The sequence below is a fragment of the Pholcus phalangioides genome, unplaced genomic scaffold (genome assembly GCF_987345545.1).
Source record: "Pholcus phalangioides strain wild (caught in Gottingen) unplaced genomic scaffold, Ppha-v1.0 ptg000014l_1, whole genome shotgun sequence".
NCBI lineage: Eukaryota > Metazoa > Arthropoda > Arachnida > Araneae > Pholcidae > Pholcus > Pholcus phalangioides.
The window spans coordinates 8183843-8202621 of NW_028301607.1; the positions used below are offsets into that span (position 1 = coordinate 8183843).

The following is an 18779-nucleotide window of genomic DNA, read 5'->3' on the forward strand; positions in this document are numbered from 1 at the left end:
ATTAATACCGAAACAAAACGGTCATTTTCTTCTTGTAGATTTTATAAAATCCAATTGAACCCTCAACTGGATAAAAATTAGTTGAATTTCAATCCATAATTCCCAGTTTATTGAATATGGCCATTCCTATACACACAGTTCTCAATACGGACACTGAGCGGCGAAGAGGGGGGGGGGTGTTCTGGTGGCCACGCCAAACTCAATTAGAAAAGATCATAGAAAATCTTGAGGCGGAATCGAAGCTGCCCAACCCCGTTCGACGCACACGGATCATTATGAGCAGCCACTGCACAGCAGGGACGTAATAATCGTACGCTTAAATTGGCAGTGGATTGTTTCCGGGACAGGGAGCCATCTATGGTACATTTTTCACATGTAGAAAAATTGAGGTTGGGGTGGTGGGGTAAGGCTTGATCGAAGATGATGTCATTCTCCGTTATTACTACGAAGGTTTCGACGGTTTGCTGATGCGAAGATAAATCCAGGAAAGAAAATTCAACTGGCCCTGCAGGGAATCGAACCCACATCCTCTCACTTTCCGGATGAGCGCGCTAGACTACAGAGCCGACGAATAACACCAGAGCCAGTGTTTTTTGCCAACAGTCCAAAAAATTTTCAAACTAGATTTTTCATCAAAAACAACTAGAAACTACGCTTAAACAACCAGAATTAATTTCAGCCATTATTCGAATAGCCGTATGTCCCGTACTTTTTTGGGAAAATTCCCGTATTGTGTTTGCGTGACTGGCGATGAAAAATTTTGGCGATAATTCGATTTAGAACTTTGTCAATGTTTAATCACTTGTAGCTCGTCATTGAATTCAGATATTATCTGAAGGGGGCGTTTATCACCGCCCCCTTTCGTTTGATAGAACATGTCACGTTGACCCTGTATATATATTATGGCTACATTGATTGATTTCATTTAAAATTTAACAGGTGATTGATCATCTTATGAATTTCGTTCACAACCTGGTCGTTACGCCGATCAAGACGGGAGTTTGTATACCATCCCTGTGTACAGTTGACGATCTCCAGAAGCTGGTGCAGATCAGTGAGTATAAGTTATTCGCATGTATTTTTGATATCATTATAGGCCAACCGTCTCCTTACCTGCTCTAATGTCGAAACCAAAAATTTATGACTTGCCGAGTGTCCCGTATTTACGGAGCCATACCACATTGTAAAAAAAAGTTTACCACTATCCTAAAAATGCAATCAAATTTGGAAGGTGTGAAATCTTTTTTTTTTCCGTGTCAAAATGTTTTGTGGCACCAGGGTGTTGACCACTCTGTTAAAGGCAATAACTAATCATCAAAAATGTTCCAAAACTTCGCCGCCAAAATGAGGTAGTACACGTCTAGACTAACAACTTTCACAATGAAACACAACTTCATAATCTCACTTATTCCGGGATACGCGCATCGCCCCACTTCAGAAGTCACCGAAATATGGCAGCCTTGCACACATCATGAGGAGCGACTACTACAACTACTTAATTAACACTGTGCATGCGCACGCTATGCGTTGTCGAAGAGGAGTTTGCTGGGATTACCCATCCATGTGCACGGCTGTCGCAAAATATTTCATCGATAGCCAAGCAACGCACGACGAAAGCCAAACTTGGGTTTTCCGCCGACGATGGATTCGGAGGAGGAGCTTACGTTGCGTCTCTTCGATTTTGCACGTGAGAGAAAGAGCATTGCAAAAGCATGGCGATCAAAACTCAAGGGAGTGGGAGTATGTAGACTCGCCGAAATGGATCGGTACGTACCGGAATGTGTATTCTGAGTTTATGTGTGGCCCTAACGTATTTATGTTGTCGGAGCTGTACTTGTTTCGTGTCCTGTTGGTGCTGCCATCTGCCTTCCATAAGTTGAAGTGTAAATGTTCGAATTTCCATGTTAATTATTTATCATATTGAAGGTTTTCCTGCACTCTGCGGAGAGGCGTTTCAAATAGAAGATCAGCTCTTACACTCGTAGTCGAGTCTCGAAGTCAAAAAACTGTAGAAAAATCAACTTCAGCTGGCCACCACTGTGCCGCCGACGGGGTTCGATCCTTGTTCCTCACAATGAGAGTCCAACACAATCGTAGCCGGTCAATTTGTCGCAATCAACTTGTCGCGCTCAACTCGTCGCGCATCAATTTGTCGCAGTGCCAATTCGTCGCGGTACAAATTCGTCGCAGAGCCAATTCGTCGCGATACAAATTCGTCGCGGTACAAATTCGTCGCGATACAAATTCGTCGCGGTACAAATTCGTCGCAGAGCCAATTCGTCGCGGTACAAATTCGTCGCAGTGACAATTTGTCGTGTAACCAATTCGTCGGGACGTCAATTTATCGCAGAGTCAACTCGTCACGCGATCTGTATGTAGGTTTTTTTGTCTCATACGTGAAAAAATAAACATGAAGAAAAGTTTTTTTCCATCAAGAAATGCACACAGTTTACTAAATTTTTTTTTTTGTCATTTCGAAAAAAATCATCGAAATTACATCGAAATTAAAATTACAATTGATATTAATGTTTTATTATTTAATTATTGTAAATGTTAAAAAAATCATTTTTTCTATGATAAAATTTTAAAATTCTGTAAAAAAATGTCGGTGTTTATGATATTCCCCAAATTACAGTACAGCGGAGGCTGTCTTTAAGTGTAAACTTGTATCTGTCCCATGTGGAATCGAGACTCCCACCAACATTAACCACTACAGTATCTCCACAAGAACCTGAAATAATTAATAATTTAATTTAATTAATATTTCATTTTCACCGGATAAGCCACACTTGTCGCTTTCTCTCGAGATTTGCATTACTCGTAGCGAGGGGAGTTGGGGCGCACACCGAGATGATAAATTGCGATCACATACATTTTCAAAATTTAATTTGCACCGGATAAGTTGCTCAAGTTAAAAACTCAAAAAATCCAACCAATAAAGTTCATAGGTTACATTCGAGCAAATGCAACCGATAATCTTATTGGTTGAATTTTTCAAGTTTTATAAAAGGACTTTTAGAACACTTTCATAGTGTAATGCTAGCCTTAGATATATTGTCGGTAAAAAATTCCTCAAAGATGTATTCCCTACATGGCAGATACATATTCAATAGTGAATTAGGGCCATTCAAGTATTACGTGAGCAGATTTTCAGCCATTTTTGACCCCCTCCCCCCTTGTCAGCAAAAATCAGCAAAACACTGACCCCCATCCCCTCCCCCGTCAGCAAAATTTCACCAGAAGCTTAGAATATTTCATATCTTCAAAAAGGGGTGGTTGATGACGTAAGCGACCTTCAACCCCCCCCCCCGCCATCAAAAGTCAACAAATCCGAAACTCCCTCCCCGATCCTGACGTAATACTTGAATGACCCCTTAGGCAAATTGTGCTTTGGGATGGGCATTGATCCTAATTTATCATCTTGGTGTGTTCCCGCAACACCCCTCGCTGCGAGAAATGGAGATCCCGCCAGAAAGCGGGAGTGCGGCTTATACGGTGAAAATTTAATTTTGAAAATTTATTTTATCGTAATTTATCATCTTGGTGTGTTCGCCCAACGCCACTCGCTGCGAGAAATGGAGATCCCGCCAGAAAGCGGGAGTGCGGCTTATACGGTGAAAATTTAATTTTGAAAATTTATTTTATCGTAATTTATCATCTTGGTGTGTTCGCCCAACGCCACTCGCTGTGAGAAATGGAGATCCCGCCAGAAAGCGGGAGTGCGGCTTATACGGTGAAAATTTAATTTTGAAAATTTATTTTATCGTAATTTATCATCTTGGTGTGTTCGCCCAACGCCACTCGCTGCGAGAAATGGAGATCCCGCCAGAAAGCGGGAGTGCGGCTTATACGGTGAAAATTTAATTTTGAAAATTTATTTTATCGTAATTTATCATCTTGGTGTGTTCGCCCAACGCCACTCGCTGTGAGAAATGGAGTTCCCGCCAGAAAGCGGGAGTGCGGCTTATACGGTGAAAATTTAATTTTGAAAATTTATTTTATCGTAATTTATCATCTTGGTGTGTTCGCCCAACGCCCCTCGCTGCGAGAAATGGAGATCCCGCCAGAAAGCGGGAGTGCGGCTTATACGGTGAAAATTTAATTTTGAAAATTTATTTGATCGGCGTACTGACTCTGCGACAAATTTGTACCGCGACGAACTGATTCTGCGACAAATTCGTACCGCGACGAACTGATTCTGCGACAAATTTGTACCGCGACGAACTGACTCTGCGACAAATTTGTACCGCGACGAAATGAGTCTGCGACAAATTTTCACCGCGACGAACTGACTCTGCGACAAATTTGTACCGCGACGAACTGACTCTGCGACAAATTTGTACCGCGACGAGTTTGTAGCACGACGAATTGACGCTGCGACAAATTGATTGCGACGAATTGTCGTGCGACAAGTTGATCGCGACGAATTGACCTAGACCCCAACACAATGCCCACACTACTGTACAGCGGTGATGAGGAACGACTGCAAAAAATTTTTGGGAGGGGGGAGGGGAATTAAACGGGGGGTGGGGAACGCCTTTTTGTTCCTCTCTCTAACTGTTTATTATGTTATTATGGAAAAAAAAAATACTTTTCCCTTCTAACTCTCTCTCAGGGTTTCCTTAAGATGTTTTTCCTTCTTGGTATCAGTTGATTAAACTCCAAATTAACATACACTGAAAATGAAAGTCATTTACGACATTTAGATTCCATTCCATGTCTTTGTCTTGACGCGTGTACTATCGCTCCTCTCATTTCAGCGGAGCAGTTCTGGCGCACCCTGTGCATGGAGACTTGATATAGTGTTTTTCCTGCAACGCAAGTCACTCAACACCTCAGTGAATCCAACCGGATCCATTGTCCAAACAAAAACTCCATCAAATATTACGCAACTGAAAAAATATCATTAAAAAAAATCGAAAGAAAATTATAAGGAAAATAATTATGATGATTATAAATAGCAAAAGAAGGGGGAAAAATGAAGATATTTCAAGGTGAAGTTATGGTCAAAGCACGTCATCAACATTCAAGACGGTTTTCGATTACGCAACTGAATGAGGATCAAACACCATTTTACTGTCAAGCGGGACAAAAAAAAAAAAGTAAATGTTTTCTTAAAGAGGGGGGGAAAAGGAGCGTAACTGTCAAATTTTCAATGGCAGTCCGACCAATAAAAGTCTTGTAAAACCATTCGTGTGAAGACAGAACGTGTTGCCATTCCTAATTCACGAAAAATAAAAATTTAACGTGTCTTTACCTTTCGAGAGTATTTCTTTGCTTACTTTGGGTCTTACATCATCTTGTGGATTTTTCATTCATATTTACTTATTGTAATTTCTCTTAGTTCCTCAGCAAACCGGATTGGACTGGGATTTCAGTGTCCAAAGGTGTGAAGTCAAGACCGAGACCGTCTTCTCTGAAATCCAGAAAGCTGTCTTGTAAGTATTTAATAGTAATGGAACGCTTCGTGCTATTTTTTTTTTAAGGCACTTCTATAGCATAAGTAAACAAAGTCATGTTAAATAGAAACGAGTGATCTCAAACGTCACCGTAAAGTGTCGCAAACTATTTGCGAACTCCTCTTTAATTTCTTACCTACTTCAAAATCTACATTCCGTTCCTTATTGTGGCCGCAGACGTTATACGGGATCCCCTTCTCAACTTCTTACTCCCTTCTAAAATCTACTTTCTGGGTCTTATTGTGGCCGCAGACGTCACCGTAGGGTGCCACAGATGTTTTTCAGACTCCTTTTCTCAACGTCTTACCCATCTTTGAAAACTGCCTTCCGTGCCTTATTGTAATCTCAAACTCCACCGTAGAGTGCCGCAGACGTTTTGCAAACCCCTTTTCATCTTCTTACCAATCTTCAAAATCTTCCTTCTGTGCCTTATTGTGGCCGCAGACGTTTTACGGATCCCTTTTCAACTTCTTACTCACCTTTAAAATCTACTTTCCGTGCCTTATTGCGGCAGCAAACGACATCACAAGGTGCCGCAGCATAGGCACGATGATGATGATGTCAATTCATATATACATTTATACATTACATCTGTCGACTCCACCTTTGACACGCCCCCCCCCCCTATCTCCACCCATGTGCCGCACACGTTTTGTAGACCCCTCTTTTCAACTTCTCACTCATCTTTAAAATATACCTTCTGAATGAAATTGCCATTATCAAAAAACAAATGAAATTTTGAAGAAAAACCAAAAATTGAAATTAAAAGAAGTTTCGGTATGGGAAAAAAACGTCAGTCTGTCCGTTAATACACTACTGATCCTTATTATTATTATTTTTTGGAAAATTTCATTGTAAACTTTCATTCATTATAAATTTTGCAGCACTTAATTTCATTGTAGCCCACGAATGGTTTAAAAAAATCACTCCAGTGGCCCATGACCCGTTACAAAAACATCAAGTGGCCCACTCTCATCAAAACGTCGAGTATACCTTGGCTATCCTTGTCCGTCCAAGCCTCAAAAACATCACATCTAGAACATCTCTGTAAAAAACACGTCAAAACATCACCGTCGAAACATTGCTGCAAAAGCATCACGCGAAAACGTCTCTTTCACTATAAAAAAATCACGTCAAACATCCTCGCAAAATCGCCACCGTCCTACCAAAAAATATCACCATCTAAACATTGTCACAAAAATATCACGTCACAACATCGTCACGAAAGCATCATCGCCAAAACGTCACCGTCAAAAACATCACCGTGAACTTAGCCCTTGTGCGCAGGAAATTACAGTGGAGCGACAAAAATGATTAGTGATCAAATGAACATCACCACAAAAACATAACCGTCAAAAATATGTCACAAAATCATCGCATCATGTTTTACATATTTATTTAAATTACTTATAATCCATTTTAATCTTCAGTTGCCAATGTTTTCCTGAAGGCGATGTTTTGACGGTCGGGTGTTTGTTGGCGATGTTTTGATGTGAAACCCTCATTGCAATCTTCAATATTACAATGTGATGTGCTGGATAGGTATAAAAATTCATCTAACGTGTTCGCTGTTTTCTTTTCCAGGATCGCTTTCGGCATTGTCAGTTGCCTTCTCGTTTTAGGCACCGCAGTTGACTCGTGGTACAAGACGGACATCGAGGATTGTAGCGGCATTGCCAAAGGTAATGATGGTCACATTCGTGATTCTAATATACCATAAAGTGTTGGCGATCTTTCCGTTAATAATCTTAAAATACTATCTTATCTCACAAAAAAAAAACAGGAACCATCACACAAATACTGCGATGTTTCTCGATTCCCTCGACCATCGAGAAATTGTGTACCTACAAGCCTCCGGATGACTCAACGAGGTTCGTCTATGGCATCATATTCATTTCTTTCATTTGGTTCGACTGCGCAAACACTCTATACTACATCAATTACGACGTGACAGGTGAGTGAAATCATTGTATGATCCACTGATTCTTGCGAGAAAAGGGTTCCAAGGTGACATCTTCAAAAAGATTTGAAAAAAATTACCACTGATTGTACTCATTTAAATAGTGAAAAAAAAAATCCGACGGAACTGGTCATTCAAAAAGATTGTAAATATTAATATTTTGAACGCCAACAGAGGCCAAGAAAGAATTTAGAAATCCCGCAACCCTAGAGTGTTAGATTAACACCATACAAATAACATATAATCAAGTACAGCACAGGTAAAGAAAGAGGAAAAAAGAGAAATAAATAGTTTCTCTAGAGCAGTTTTTCTTAATAGATATCGCCAAGAAGCGCAAAAGGCGATGAGTGACCAAGTCATCATTTTTTATAATTTTTTGCGGATTTAACAATTGCATTCCACCGCTAATATATATATATATATATATATATATATATATATATAAACAAAATTCATAATTTTTTCCGAGAACGACACCTTGGTAACCTTTCCTTGTTAGATTCAAACTGGGCTGGAAGAGATCCTGGCAACGGGATAAATCTGGCGGCAGTCTTATGATCCTTATAGCTTCGTAGCGTACGAGTTTGAGAATCTTATGAGAAATAACGTATATATATCATGTTTAGTCTTTTTCTCTCCAATTTCAGCGAATCTGTTTGGTGCTTTACATATCATAAAGATGTGTTTCTACGAAGTCTTGTTGAACAGAAACGTTGCGATACAGATTCTGTTCTTCGTCAGGTATGCATAAATTTAAGCATTAATTGCATGTAATGCGTGGGATGTCTATGCAGTTTCCGTCTTCTGAGCTGTTTACAGCTATTCATTAGAAAATTTTGGGAATCGCGAGTACGGGAAAAGAATCAAGAGTTCAAAAATTAGTTCCGAAGTTCTCTTCTAACAGTGGAAGTTCTTTCGAAGTTCTCTTCTTCATGGAAAGAAAGGAAAAGAAAGTGAAAAGAAGTTTTTCTTTATAGATATCGCCAAGAAGCGCGATTATGCACACTTACCAATTTGACTTGGATTACATATTATTGAATTTTTATCCTTTATTGAGGTCAAAGATTATTTAGTTATTATATCAAGTTCATAAATTATAAAGTATATTATTCTCATATTCTTAATGTTTTTTGTTTACGCGGAATTCATTTTTTTTAACTGCAATTCGCTGTAGTGCTTTAGTTCCAGCGATTAGCGATTTTTTGATAGTGTTATGAATAAGTGCCAACTTGCTTTTGGCATCATTTTTGACAATAATTGGCAACTTTGTTCACTTTTGGAATCCTTTCTCGCGATAACTGGCAATTTCTCATATTTTGCTGTTTTGAAATCCCAGCACCGCTGGTGAAACTTCACACACAAAAATTCTGGAAATTCTTCTCAAAAATCGTTTTTATTTTCCGTTCTTTCAAGAGGTTTCCGAAATCCTTCCCATCCTTCGAATCTCTTCGAAAAGATTTTGTTGGATCGCCGCTCCGAGGCACCCTCACAAAAGTTGGTGGTGCACCAGGGCACCGCGGTACACAGTTTGAGAACCCCTGTTATAGAGGGATTTAGTGGTATATCGAGTATCGTTGAAGCGAAATTCACTGTAATTGAGATCCCATCCAAAAAGTATAACCTCAAGGTATTTTTCTGTACCTCCACCGATTGTTTCACATTTAACGCAAATGTGGCAATTGCTGAGAGCGGATTATTCCGCTTTCGAGGATAAGCAACAATCAACATTTAGCGAACTGTTTCATGCCTGATGATTAGGCTGACCATATTTCCTCGAGAGAAATACGGGAAATCGGGATTCCAAATACGGGAATCGCCAATTATCGCCAAAACTGAACAAAGGTGCCAAATATTGCTGAAATTACGGAAAAATCAATATGGTGGGAAATGAAGCATTACTGCATATTGCAGTGGATTAAAATGAATTCCACGATTAAAAAAACACGTTCACCAAGACAAATGTGGGAGATTAATATTCTTATTCATAGTTGTAATTATATCATAATATAATTTATGAGTAGAAAAATAACTTCAATCTTCGACTTCAATAAAGAATAAAAATCAAAGTAGGTTACACGTAAAAAAAGGGAAAAACTGGGACACTTTTGCCAAAAAGTCGGGACGGCCAAAAAAATAGAAAATACCGGGACTGTCCCGGGAAATACGGGACGTATGGTCACCCTTCCGATGATGGAAGAACATAAAAATTCACAGAATATCCCTTTCGTGGATGCAAATGGGTTAATTTCTGAATAACCTGTATGCTGAATAATTTTTTTGAAGATTGAAAGGAAGGATTCAACATGGAAATGTGTATTTACCTGTCTTTAATGTATCCTCCTCTTTAGTGGACTCATCAGCTCGTACAGAGTCATAAAATCCGATGAAGACATTTGTGCTTGGAAATATATAATGTACCGTTTTCTCAGGTATGTTGATGAGTATGATTGCGCACGATTTTCTGAATACCATCGCTATAACTACGGACCTTTCGTCTGAAATGTTTGGAACTGGGTTTTGACTAACATTTCTGATTAAATCTCAACAGGTACACGCCGGCCTATTTGATGGCGATAGCAATGGTGATGCTGACACCTATTCTAGGATCTGGTCCATCTTGGGAGGATTATGTCGTTCCGATGTACAATAAGTGTAGGGATTCGTGGTGGACGAATATCTTCTACGTGAACAACGTCATCGACCCTGAAGCATCTGTGAGTATGGAGTTCAGCAAAAATAGTTTTCAGTTGTTTAGAACATGGTCCTCCCCCCCCCCCCCACAAGAATGGGGCTGACAAGACGGCCCCTGCAGCGAGACCGGGACGTTTCTCAATTTTTTTTTCCCCGACATTATTAATTCATAAAACCTCTGATGGCTAAAACAGAAATAAAACCCAATACAGTTATCTCTCGCTTTACGCGGTTTCGCTATAGCGCAGTTTTAAAAATTGCGACCCACAAAATTTAGTCTGTATTTTGATTTTAGTAATGAGAACGGGCTTACAAAATAGAAGCGTATGACTCAAAATAGCAAAATCCGTTGGATTTGTTGATGTAGATGAGACAACTAATCTGTATGGAAGAAACGATCAAATCCTTCTCACCAAAACTCACTAACGAATATATTTCCGAACACATTGACAGTTTCGCGGACAGGCAGGAAATTCTCACGGACTGGAACCGGTCCGCGGACCAGCTGTCGAAGAACACTGTTATAAATTAAAACATTTTAATACTTGAAACGTGCTAATGTGTGTTTTTCTTTTCCTTTTTCCAGTGTTTGGATAACACGTGGTTTTTCGCCGTCGACGCCCAATTACACGTGCTGGGATTATTGGTGCTCATACCTTTGAAGAGGTGAACGAAAAGCACTTTTCACATTCTCTGAATTGAATTTTCTCTTAATAATAACGCGACGTACGTTTTCAGGGCGGGCAAAATTTTCTTGGCCTCGGCTAAGAAACATTTTGTCCATCCTGTTATTGAAAAATTCACATTCCACAGCCAAATCATCTTATTTTTTCTCTTCTTTCCCAGGAAACCAAAACTGGGTTTGATTTTGAGCTTCGGAACCATCGCTGCAAGTCTGCTGACTGTCGCTTTGATGAATGTGTATTACGACATACCGCCGGCAGAACTGACCGCATACCTTCATCCGACGTAAGACTCTCATTAGCATTTCAATAAGGGGTTTGTCACGCATAAACGTTCAGTTTGTCTCAAGCGTATGATATTAATTTGTCATTATACCTTTTGATGTGCATCCCAATCGTTCAGAGTTCCTCGGTATTCTCAGCTTTAAATCAGCCTATGACCAGGGCAACACCTTCTATAACAGAAAGCCTCGTTGTCGTCACTGAAGTCGTCCATTTCACCTGTAGCCAATGAAGGAAGCAGGCCGACGTTTGCGAAATCTTTACCTTTTTTGCAGTATATCCAATGACTATAGGTAGAATTTATGACTTCGGTGACGTCACGAGCTTCACGCGGAGGCTTTCTGCTGTAGAAGGTGTTGGCCAGAGCCATATCAGCAGCATCATAGAGCCCGTTAATGTAACGTTATGTTCTGGGAGTCTATACCTGGCTGAAAGTACCTGTCTTGTCACAATATGTATCGGAAATCAACTGACTTGCGACATTATCAAAACAGCCTGTTATGCCCCGGAGGCCTCCGGACCCTGTCTTAAAACTACGCCACAATGACTGAAAAATTTCCAGAACTCTCATGTCTCGCGTTACATTCGCAACAAGAAAGCTTGCGGCACATGCTTCACTTCATCAGTAACACGAGGTGTTCCTAACAGGGGCGTCGGAACTGTTTCGAACCTGTGGGTGCCCGTCTTGAGATTCATATAGGAAATTTCGATTTTTGAATCAATTCCGTGGGTGCTCGAGCACCCACAGCACCCCCGGCTCCGACGCCACTGGTTCCTAACAATGGAAATCGACTGTGTATAACTTTGAAATTATTTTACGTTACCTACTGTGAAATTTATGCATAATATGTCATTGAATATGCTCTCATTTTTTGCTGATAATACAGGGACCGAGCCTATTACGCTAGCCACAGCTACAACAGAGTATATACGCACTTATGCATCTACTGTTCCGGGATCGTTGTCGGATACCTCGTTGTCAAAAAGCCTCATATGAACATATCTAAAGTAAGTTTCGGTACATACTATTTTAATGTGAGTTCTGTCATCGAAGCTTCAGTTAACTGTGATTACAATGGCGGAAATCAAGACTATATTGCCGATCGTATATTTTTGAATTTTGCAGGTGACAAGTTTCGTGGCGTGGATAGTCGTGGCCGTAGGTCTGGCCGCTGTCGTGATTTCGGTACATCACTGGCACATGGGCGAATATGTATCTAGTCCGCTGGGTGCAGCTCTTTATGCCGCTTTCAGCAAGGCGGCGTTGGCCATTTGCCTGTCCTGGACTGGATACGTTTGCTGTACGGGAAAAGGAGGTAAGCTCGTTCCACCAATGATATTTGAGTTCTTGATTCATTTAATCCAGGTAACTAATATTTCATCAGGAGGCGGTGAGAAATTTGGTTTTTGAAAACAAGGATTTTACCATGAGATGACGTCATTTAAAAATAGCCACCTTAAGAGTAGGAGTGCGCAACCTTTTTTCAGTCCGCGAGCCAGATATGCACTATTTGCGCCACACGCACATGCACCGCTACCCCACAAAGAATGACTATATGGCCCGTATTTTAGGATATTCCTGCAATTTTGGCCCAGCATTTTTTATAAAATGCCCCCCCCCCATTTTCCAACAAGGCTTAGTCACATTTTTAGAAATCAAGAATTAAGATTAGATTATATTATAGTAATTATGACTAATTATGATCACGATAATTATCATAGTTAATTATGGTCACATATGTATTCATCTCACACATTTGTCAAACATATACTTTTTTTTTTTGGTGAATTACATTTTGACTCGCAGCACCAATCGTTTTTCGCAATTGGCAATTTTTCAGAAATTTTATCGATATTTGGCAATTTTACTGACCTTTGACAATTTTTTCAGCAGTAAATTGCAATTTGAAGGTTATTAACAACTAACTGTTGCGAAGATGAATTTTTTTTTTTTTGGGAAGAGAGAAAATGCAACTGCCTTTGCGCAAAATCGAACCCACGTCTTTTCACTTTCCGGGTAAACTCATTAGACTACAAAGGCAACGAATCTCTCAATCTTTCCTTGGAGTTAGTGTGCACTGAAATGCATAAGTCGCCATCTAGTAGCAGCGTCAGCAGTTGTGAGCTTGGCCTGAGTCAGGTCCGCCCGTCCATGTACGTTCCCGTTTAGTGCACACGAGCTCCAAGGAAAGATTGAGAGATTCGTTGCCTTTGTGGAGAGCCTAGTGCGTTCAACCGAAAAGTGAAAATACGTGGGTTCGATTTCCTGCAAAGGCAGTTGAATTTTCTCTTGTTCCAAAAATTTCATCTTCGCAGCAGCTAGTTGTTGAAAACCTTCGTATGATAGCGGAGAGTGACGTCATCCTTGCAGAAATTGCAATTTTACTCGCGTTTGATACATTTTCTGGCTGTAATTAACAAATTTAGGCACCTTTGATAAATTTTTTAGCTGTAATTTTCAGGTGTACTCATATAAGACCATTTTTTCGCTATAATTGACAACTTTTCTTTTGTTTACGAACAAATAATTTTTCGGCTGTAAACTGCAACCTCATTTTCATTTGATAATTTTTTGCCATCATGACAACTTTACTTGCCTTTGTCAAATTTTTCATCAGTAAATTGCAGCTTTCCTCGCCCTAGACAATTTTTTCGGCTGTAATTAAAAAATTTAGTTGCATTTGTCAATCTGTTTGGCTGTCATTGGCAACTTTGCCTTTGACAAATTTTTTGGCGATATCCCGTATTTTTAAGAAGGAAATATGGTCATTGTCATTTATTGTGTTGTGTAAATTGATATTTTTCTACTGGAACAACTTTCGCCTTCCAGATGGAATACCTTGGCTGGCCACATCTGGCCTGCGGGTCGGAGTTAGTGCACCCCAGCCCTGTAGGTAAAAAACATTTAACACTTCCCTCTAACACACAATATGATGGTAAATTGACTGTCAAAAGAAAATTCGAAAAAATCGAATAACACATGGATTATGTCTAGATGATTTGACACGTATTGGCCAAATAAGAAATTTATTTGACATTTTTCTTTCCCATTATCTATTTGCTGTATAAGTGTGCATTATAAACTGATCGAGGGTTCTCTTGTTTATAAGGAATGGTCAACAGCGTCTTGGGTTGGCGAGTGTTTCCGGGATTATGCCGCTTGACGTTCATGGCTTTCCTCTTCAATCCCGTTGTGATCAAATTGATTAATGGTTTCCAGAAGAGCCACACTTTTGCGGGGCATTTCGAACTCGTAAGTAATTTGTTTTTCACCTGCACCCCTACGTTAGTTAGAGCAATGTGAATTCACATTTATTTTTCACGTCACCATCAAATGGTAGACTATTCGCCAAGTTCTGAACAAGGTACGCTTTACCCGAAGCTGCCGTAATTGAAGTCATTGCACCAGGACAAGAATTATACACACACACAGGGTGATTATTAATCAAATCCCTTTTGACGCATTTTACTGTCGAACCGTTGACTCGGATTTGTCATTCATATATGAAGGGGCGTTGTATAGTTATTAAAATAAAAGAGATTAACTTTTTATACTGTCACTCCTGTCCACAAAAATCCAATTACAAAACTGTTGCTCTGTCCCTTCTGATACCAACTAGAAAAACTTCCACGTTTCTGATGAAATATTCACTGAGATATTTGAACTAAAAAAAACGGAGGAAAGGTGCGAAAAACAGAATAAATATATATGAGGGTAAAAAGCGTTTTCCATTATTTTTCCCCCCAACTTTTTTCCATTTTTTTAATGTTATTATATACTTATATTAATAATGTACTAATAATATATAATAACTTATATATATTATTATATTAATAGTGAAAATAACCAAGTTGAGTGAATTAAAACCACTTTACAACTTCAGATATAAAACCAATATCAGCTGGAATATATAGTGCGATTTTGTGATAGAATATAATAAAGATGGAATGTTTCAAAAAAAGCAACTTACCGTTATGCTAAAAGCATTTCAACACTTAAAAATCTAAGACGAATAATTGAAATTGAAAAAAATAAATGTACGAAATCGTTGAGATGAATATATAAAGCTGTCTTTGGGCTCGTCACCAGGGGGAAACGCCCAAAGAATATCCAAAAAATACGTTTCTGATAGTACATTGGCCTTAAGCCTAAACTAATGTTCCCCAATGTAATGTATTAGTACTTAGGAAGAAAGTAACATAAAATACCAACGAAACAAACAAAGACGAATATCACGACACAATACGAACAAAGCCAAGTATGGTTCTGGAATCAACTATTCGCCAGTAACATACGCAAGCGGAATTAAGTAATCGTCCTGTATACAGTTATGGATCGCCATAACGATACTCGGTATGACGATAAATCACTCTACAATTTTTTTCCCCCCCCCCCCAAATCGCATTTGGATTCGCATATAGCAAGGTTTCTCAAACTGTGGTACAGCGGACGCCGACCCTGACAAAGATTTTTCGTGGAGATTCTTTGTTAAATTTCTCTCGGGAGCAGCGACTTTCAGACTTTCCGGTCTGAAAGTTATTAGAAAAAACTGTATAAAATATAAGTACTCTCTCTATATATATAAGGTTTTTTTTTTCTTATTTTCTTTTTAGCTTTATTTGGCCGTCAACTACATCATTCCCACTATGCTTGTAGCCATTATGTGTTACATCGCTTTCGAAGGACCCGTCATTGCCCTGAACCAAATGATGAGATGGAGATGCAAATCGACGAGTCTACTCGATAACGCCAAAACTAACAAATCGGAGCTCAACGGAGTCGTGACGGAGAAACCGATGAGGTTCTCACAGATGAAGCATCAGCAACAAGTGAGCAACCGTCACACAACGACGACGTCAACTTCGGAGAACCACACCAAGTTCTGAAAAGACGAGACTCACCCTCCCAAATCTCCGAAATCTATTCATGCACGAACGTATATATCCGTTGGAAAGACTTCGCACAATATCTATTTAGTACAAAAACTCAACATCTCAACGTCACGTTTTCCAGGAACTGTTCCGTATGAAGAACATTATACTCCGAGACACACTAATGGTTCATTGAAATGTCATAGGTACGTGACATTTTGTATTCCCCAGCGGGCTGGGTCCTACCAAATCAGTGGCCAATTTTCGATTACTGTGTACGATTTGGACTATTGTTGTTTCTGCTCCCGATTTCCACTCCACTATGGCCAGTACAATTTTAAAAAAAAGGAAAAAAATTCCCCCAGTGACTTCACCAGTGAGCATGAATGTTATGCGACATTTAGTTTTCCTACTGGGGAATGGTCAATGGTTTCTGTGAAGATCGAGTTAGATTCATGCAGCATGATCTATGATTTTGAACATTTCGTGGAACGAACGTCAATTGTTTGTAAATATATAAAAAAGTATCTTTTGAGTGCAGTGAGAAAGATGAAAAACAACTATTATTACTCAAAATATGAAACCAAGATATCAGATAGCTGTTTTGAGGCTAATATAGCCCTCTTCTTCGATAGTAGAAAGTCTGTTAAAGCGCAGACTACTGGCTTAAACAAAACATGTAGTTGATATGAGGCCGACGTGTGTGATGATGATGGAAAAGACTTGACTTTACTTGGATTTCAGTACGAAGTGTATCGATGATGGAGTGAGAGGAAGGGATTGAGTGTGAACACTGCTGCACCAATAATCACCCCACTTTGGCTTTAATTCTGCCAAATGCATTCTATAACATTTTTCACCACTCAATTTAGACTTTTTTTGAAGCACATTCATAAAATCTCTTCTTCAGTTAACGATTTTTCCAGCACTCGATATTTCTCCAACATTTCGTTCAAAATTCTTGAAATTGTCTTTTCCTTCCACTCCATTATATAACGACATAAACCCATCCTACAATCGTAATCGTATTCATCATTATCACTTTCAAGTCATGTCTCTACCTCTGCCATCACCATCCCACGTCGGCCTAATGTAACACCCCCTATAGATAAACCCCCTATACATAATCTTATGTATAGGAGGTGTTGCCTGTTCCCAACATGTCATGTGTTCAATCGAATAGTCTGCGCATTTGACACACTTTGTACCACTGAAGAAGGGGGGGGGGGCTCAACCTTGAAACAGCTTCTTGGTGTTTTATTTTCGTATTTTGAGTTATAATCGTTAGTTTTCATCTTTCTCGTCAATTCGTTTGCCTCGAGAAAAAGTTTCTGCATCAAGTTACGTTTTGGCAATGATTGGCATGTAATTTTCCGGCACCATTTGGGAAATGTCGAGCAATAACGAATAAAAATATAGAGAGTGAAACCGTTTGTTGTATTCATTTTTAAAAAAACTTATAAATATATCAATAATATTATTTAAGTCATTTACGTGGTATGTGAAAATTTCGGGTGTTTCTTACGGAAGGATAGACAGACGGAATTTGGTGGGAGGATTCGGGGTCTTCTAGTCTTAACACCAAATCGTTTAGCAGGTTATACATTTCCAGGTCGAATTTTCCATACGAGAGAAAGGGAGAGATTTTTCAAAATAACTAGCACACAGAGAGATAATGAAATGAGCCTTTACGATCAGCACAAATCTTGAGTCGACATGATTTCAGACTTTAAAACAGAGTATATTTGTCTGTTGTTATATATGAAAAGTTCAAAAGCAATTCAGTTAACTAGTTTAAAACACAGGAAATTAAGAAAAGAAAACATTAATAATAAAGATGGAAATTTTTTTTCAAACAATGCAGGGCAAGCGAAGTGACAAAAATTGCTACGCACTGCTTCGTTGACACCGGCTAGTTGTATATATTAAAAAAAAACCTTCAATCTGATTCCTACATAATTCACTCATGTCCATTATTTGCCGATTATAGCGAGGACTTCATGAGAGAGGGTTGTTTGCAAGAAGACCTGCTGTTTGCGTCCCGCTCTACGGACAGGAGAATCCGTTTATCATGGTGCAGAGAGCATAGAGATTGGAGTATGAATCAATGGGCGACCGTTCTCTTCACTGATGAGTCCCGGTTCAGCCTAAGCACCGATTCTCGCCGTACGTTCATATGGAGAGAACCAGGGACCCGCTACCTACCCTCCAATGTCCGCGAAATCGACCATTATGGCGGAGGAGGTTTAATGGTCTGGGCAGGCATCATGTTGGATGGCCGCACACCTCTCCATGTCTTTGAAAGAGGCACTGTGACTGGAGTGAGGTATAGGGATGAGGTCTTGGAGCCCTATGTTCGCCTTTTCAGGGGTGCAGTTGGCCCTGAGTTCATTTTAATGGACGATAACGCGAGGCCACATAGAGCTCTTCTGCTCGACGATTTTCTAGAGAGTGAGGATATTCGCCGGATGGATTGGCCAGCCAGATCTCCAGACCTTAACCCTATAGAGCATGTCTGGGACGCTCTGGGGAGGGCAATTGCAACTCGCAACCCCCCTCCGGGAACCATCCAGGGAATGAAAACAGCGTCGCTGAACGAGTGGGACCAATTGCCACAGGAAATGATAAACTGCCTTATTTCAAGTATAAAATCACGCTGCGAGACCTGTATATCTGTAAGAGGGGACCATACCTCCCTATTAACCCATCTATTAACCCATTTTTTTGTTTATTCTGCAACCGCTGTTTCATACCTTCCGACTCCAACGAGTGTTACGCACGATCATGCGTGTGTATTACAATTATTGAATGGTTATTTGTTTTGTATTGTAT

The 18779-nt window shown here is 39.7% G+C and overlaps 1 protein-coding gene across 1 annotated transcript in view; it reads left to right on the forward strand.

Moving 5' to 3' along the window:
* LOC149078077 (nose resistant to fluoxetine protein 6-like) overlaps window positions 1–17375 on the forward strand; it is a 33653-nt gene extending 16278 nt beyond the window's left edge. The window contains exons 3-15 of the mRNA XM_089241667.1: window positions 940–1054; window positions 5345–5438; window positions 7044–7141; window positions 7243–7413; window positions 8067–8160; window positions 9768–9848; window positions 9968–10133; window positions 10697–10776; window positions 10957–11079; window positions 11963–12083; window positions 12202–12391; window positions 14186–14328; window positions 15690–17375. Of these exons, the coding sequence (XP_089097793.1) occupies window positions 940–1054; window positions 5345–5438; window positions 7044–7141; window positions 7243–7413; window positions 8067–8160; window positions 9768–9848; window positions 9968–10133; window positions 10697–10776; window positions 10957–11079; window positions 11963–12083; window positions 12202–12391; window positions 14186–14328; window positions 15690–15962 (1749 nt within the window). The 3' untranslated portion in view covers window positions 15963–17375. The remainder of the gene's footprint in view (window positions 1–939; window positions 1055–5344; window positions 5439–7043; window positions 7142–7242; window positions 7414–8066; window positions 8161–9767; window positions 9849–9967; window positions 10134–10696; window positions 10777–10956; window positions 11080–11962; window positions 12084–12201; window positions 12392–14185; window positions 14329–15689) is intronic.
* The last annotated feature ends 1404 nt before the right edge of the window (window positions 17376–18779 follow it).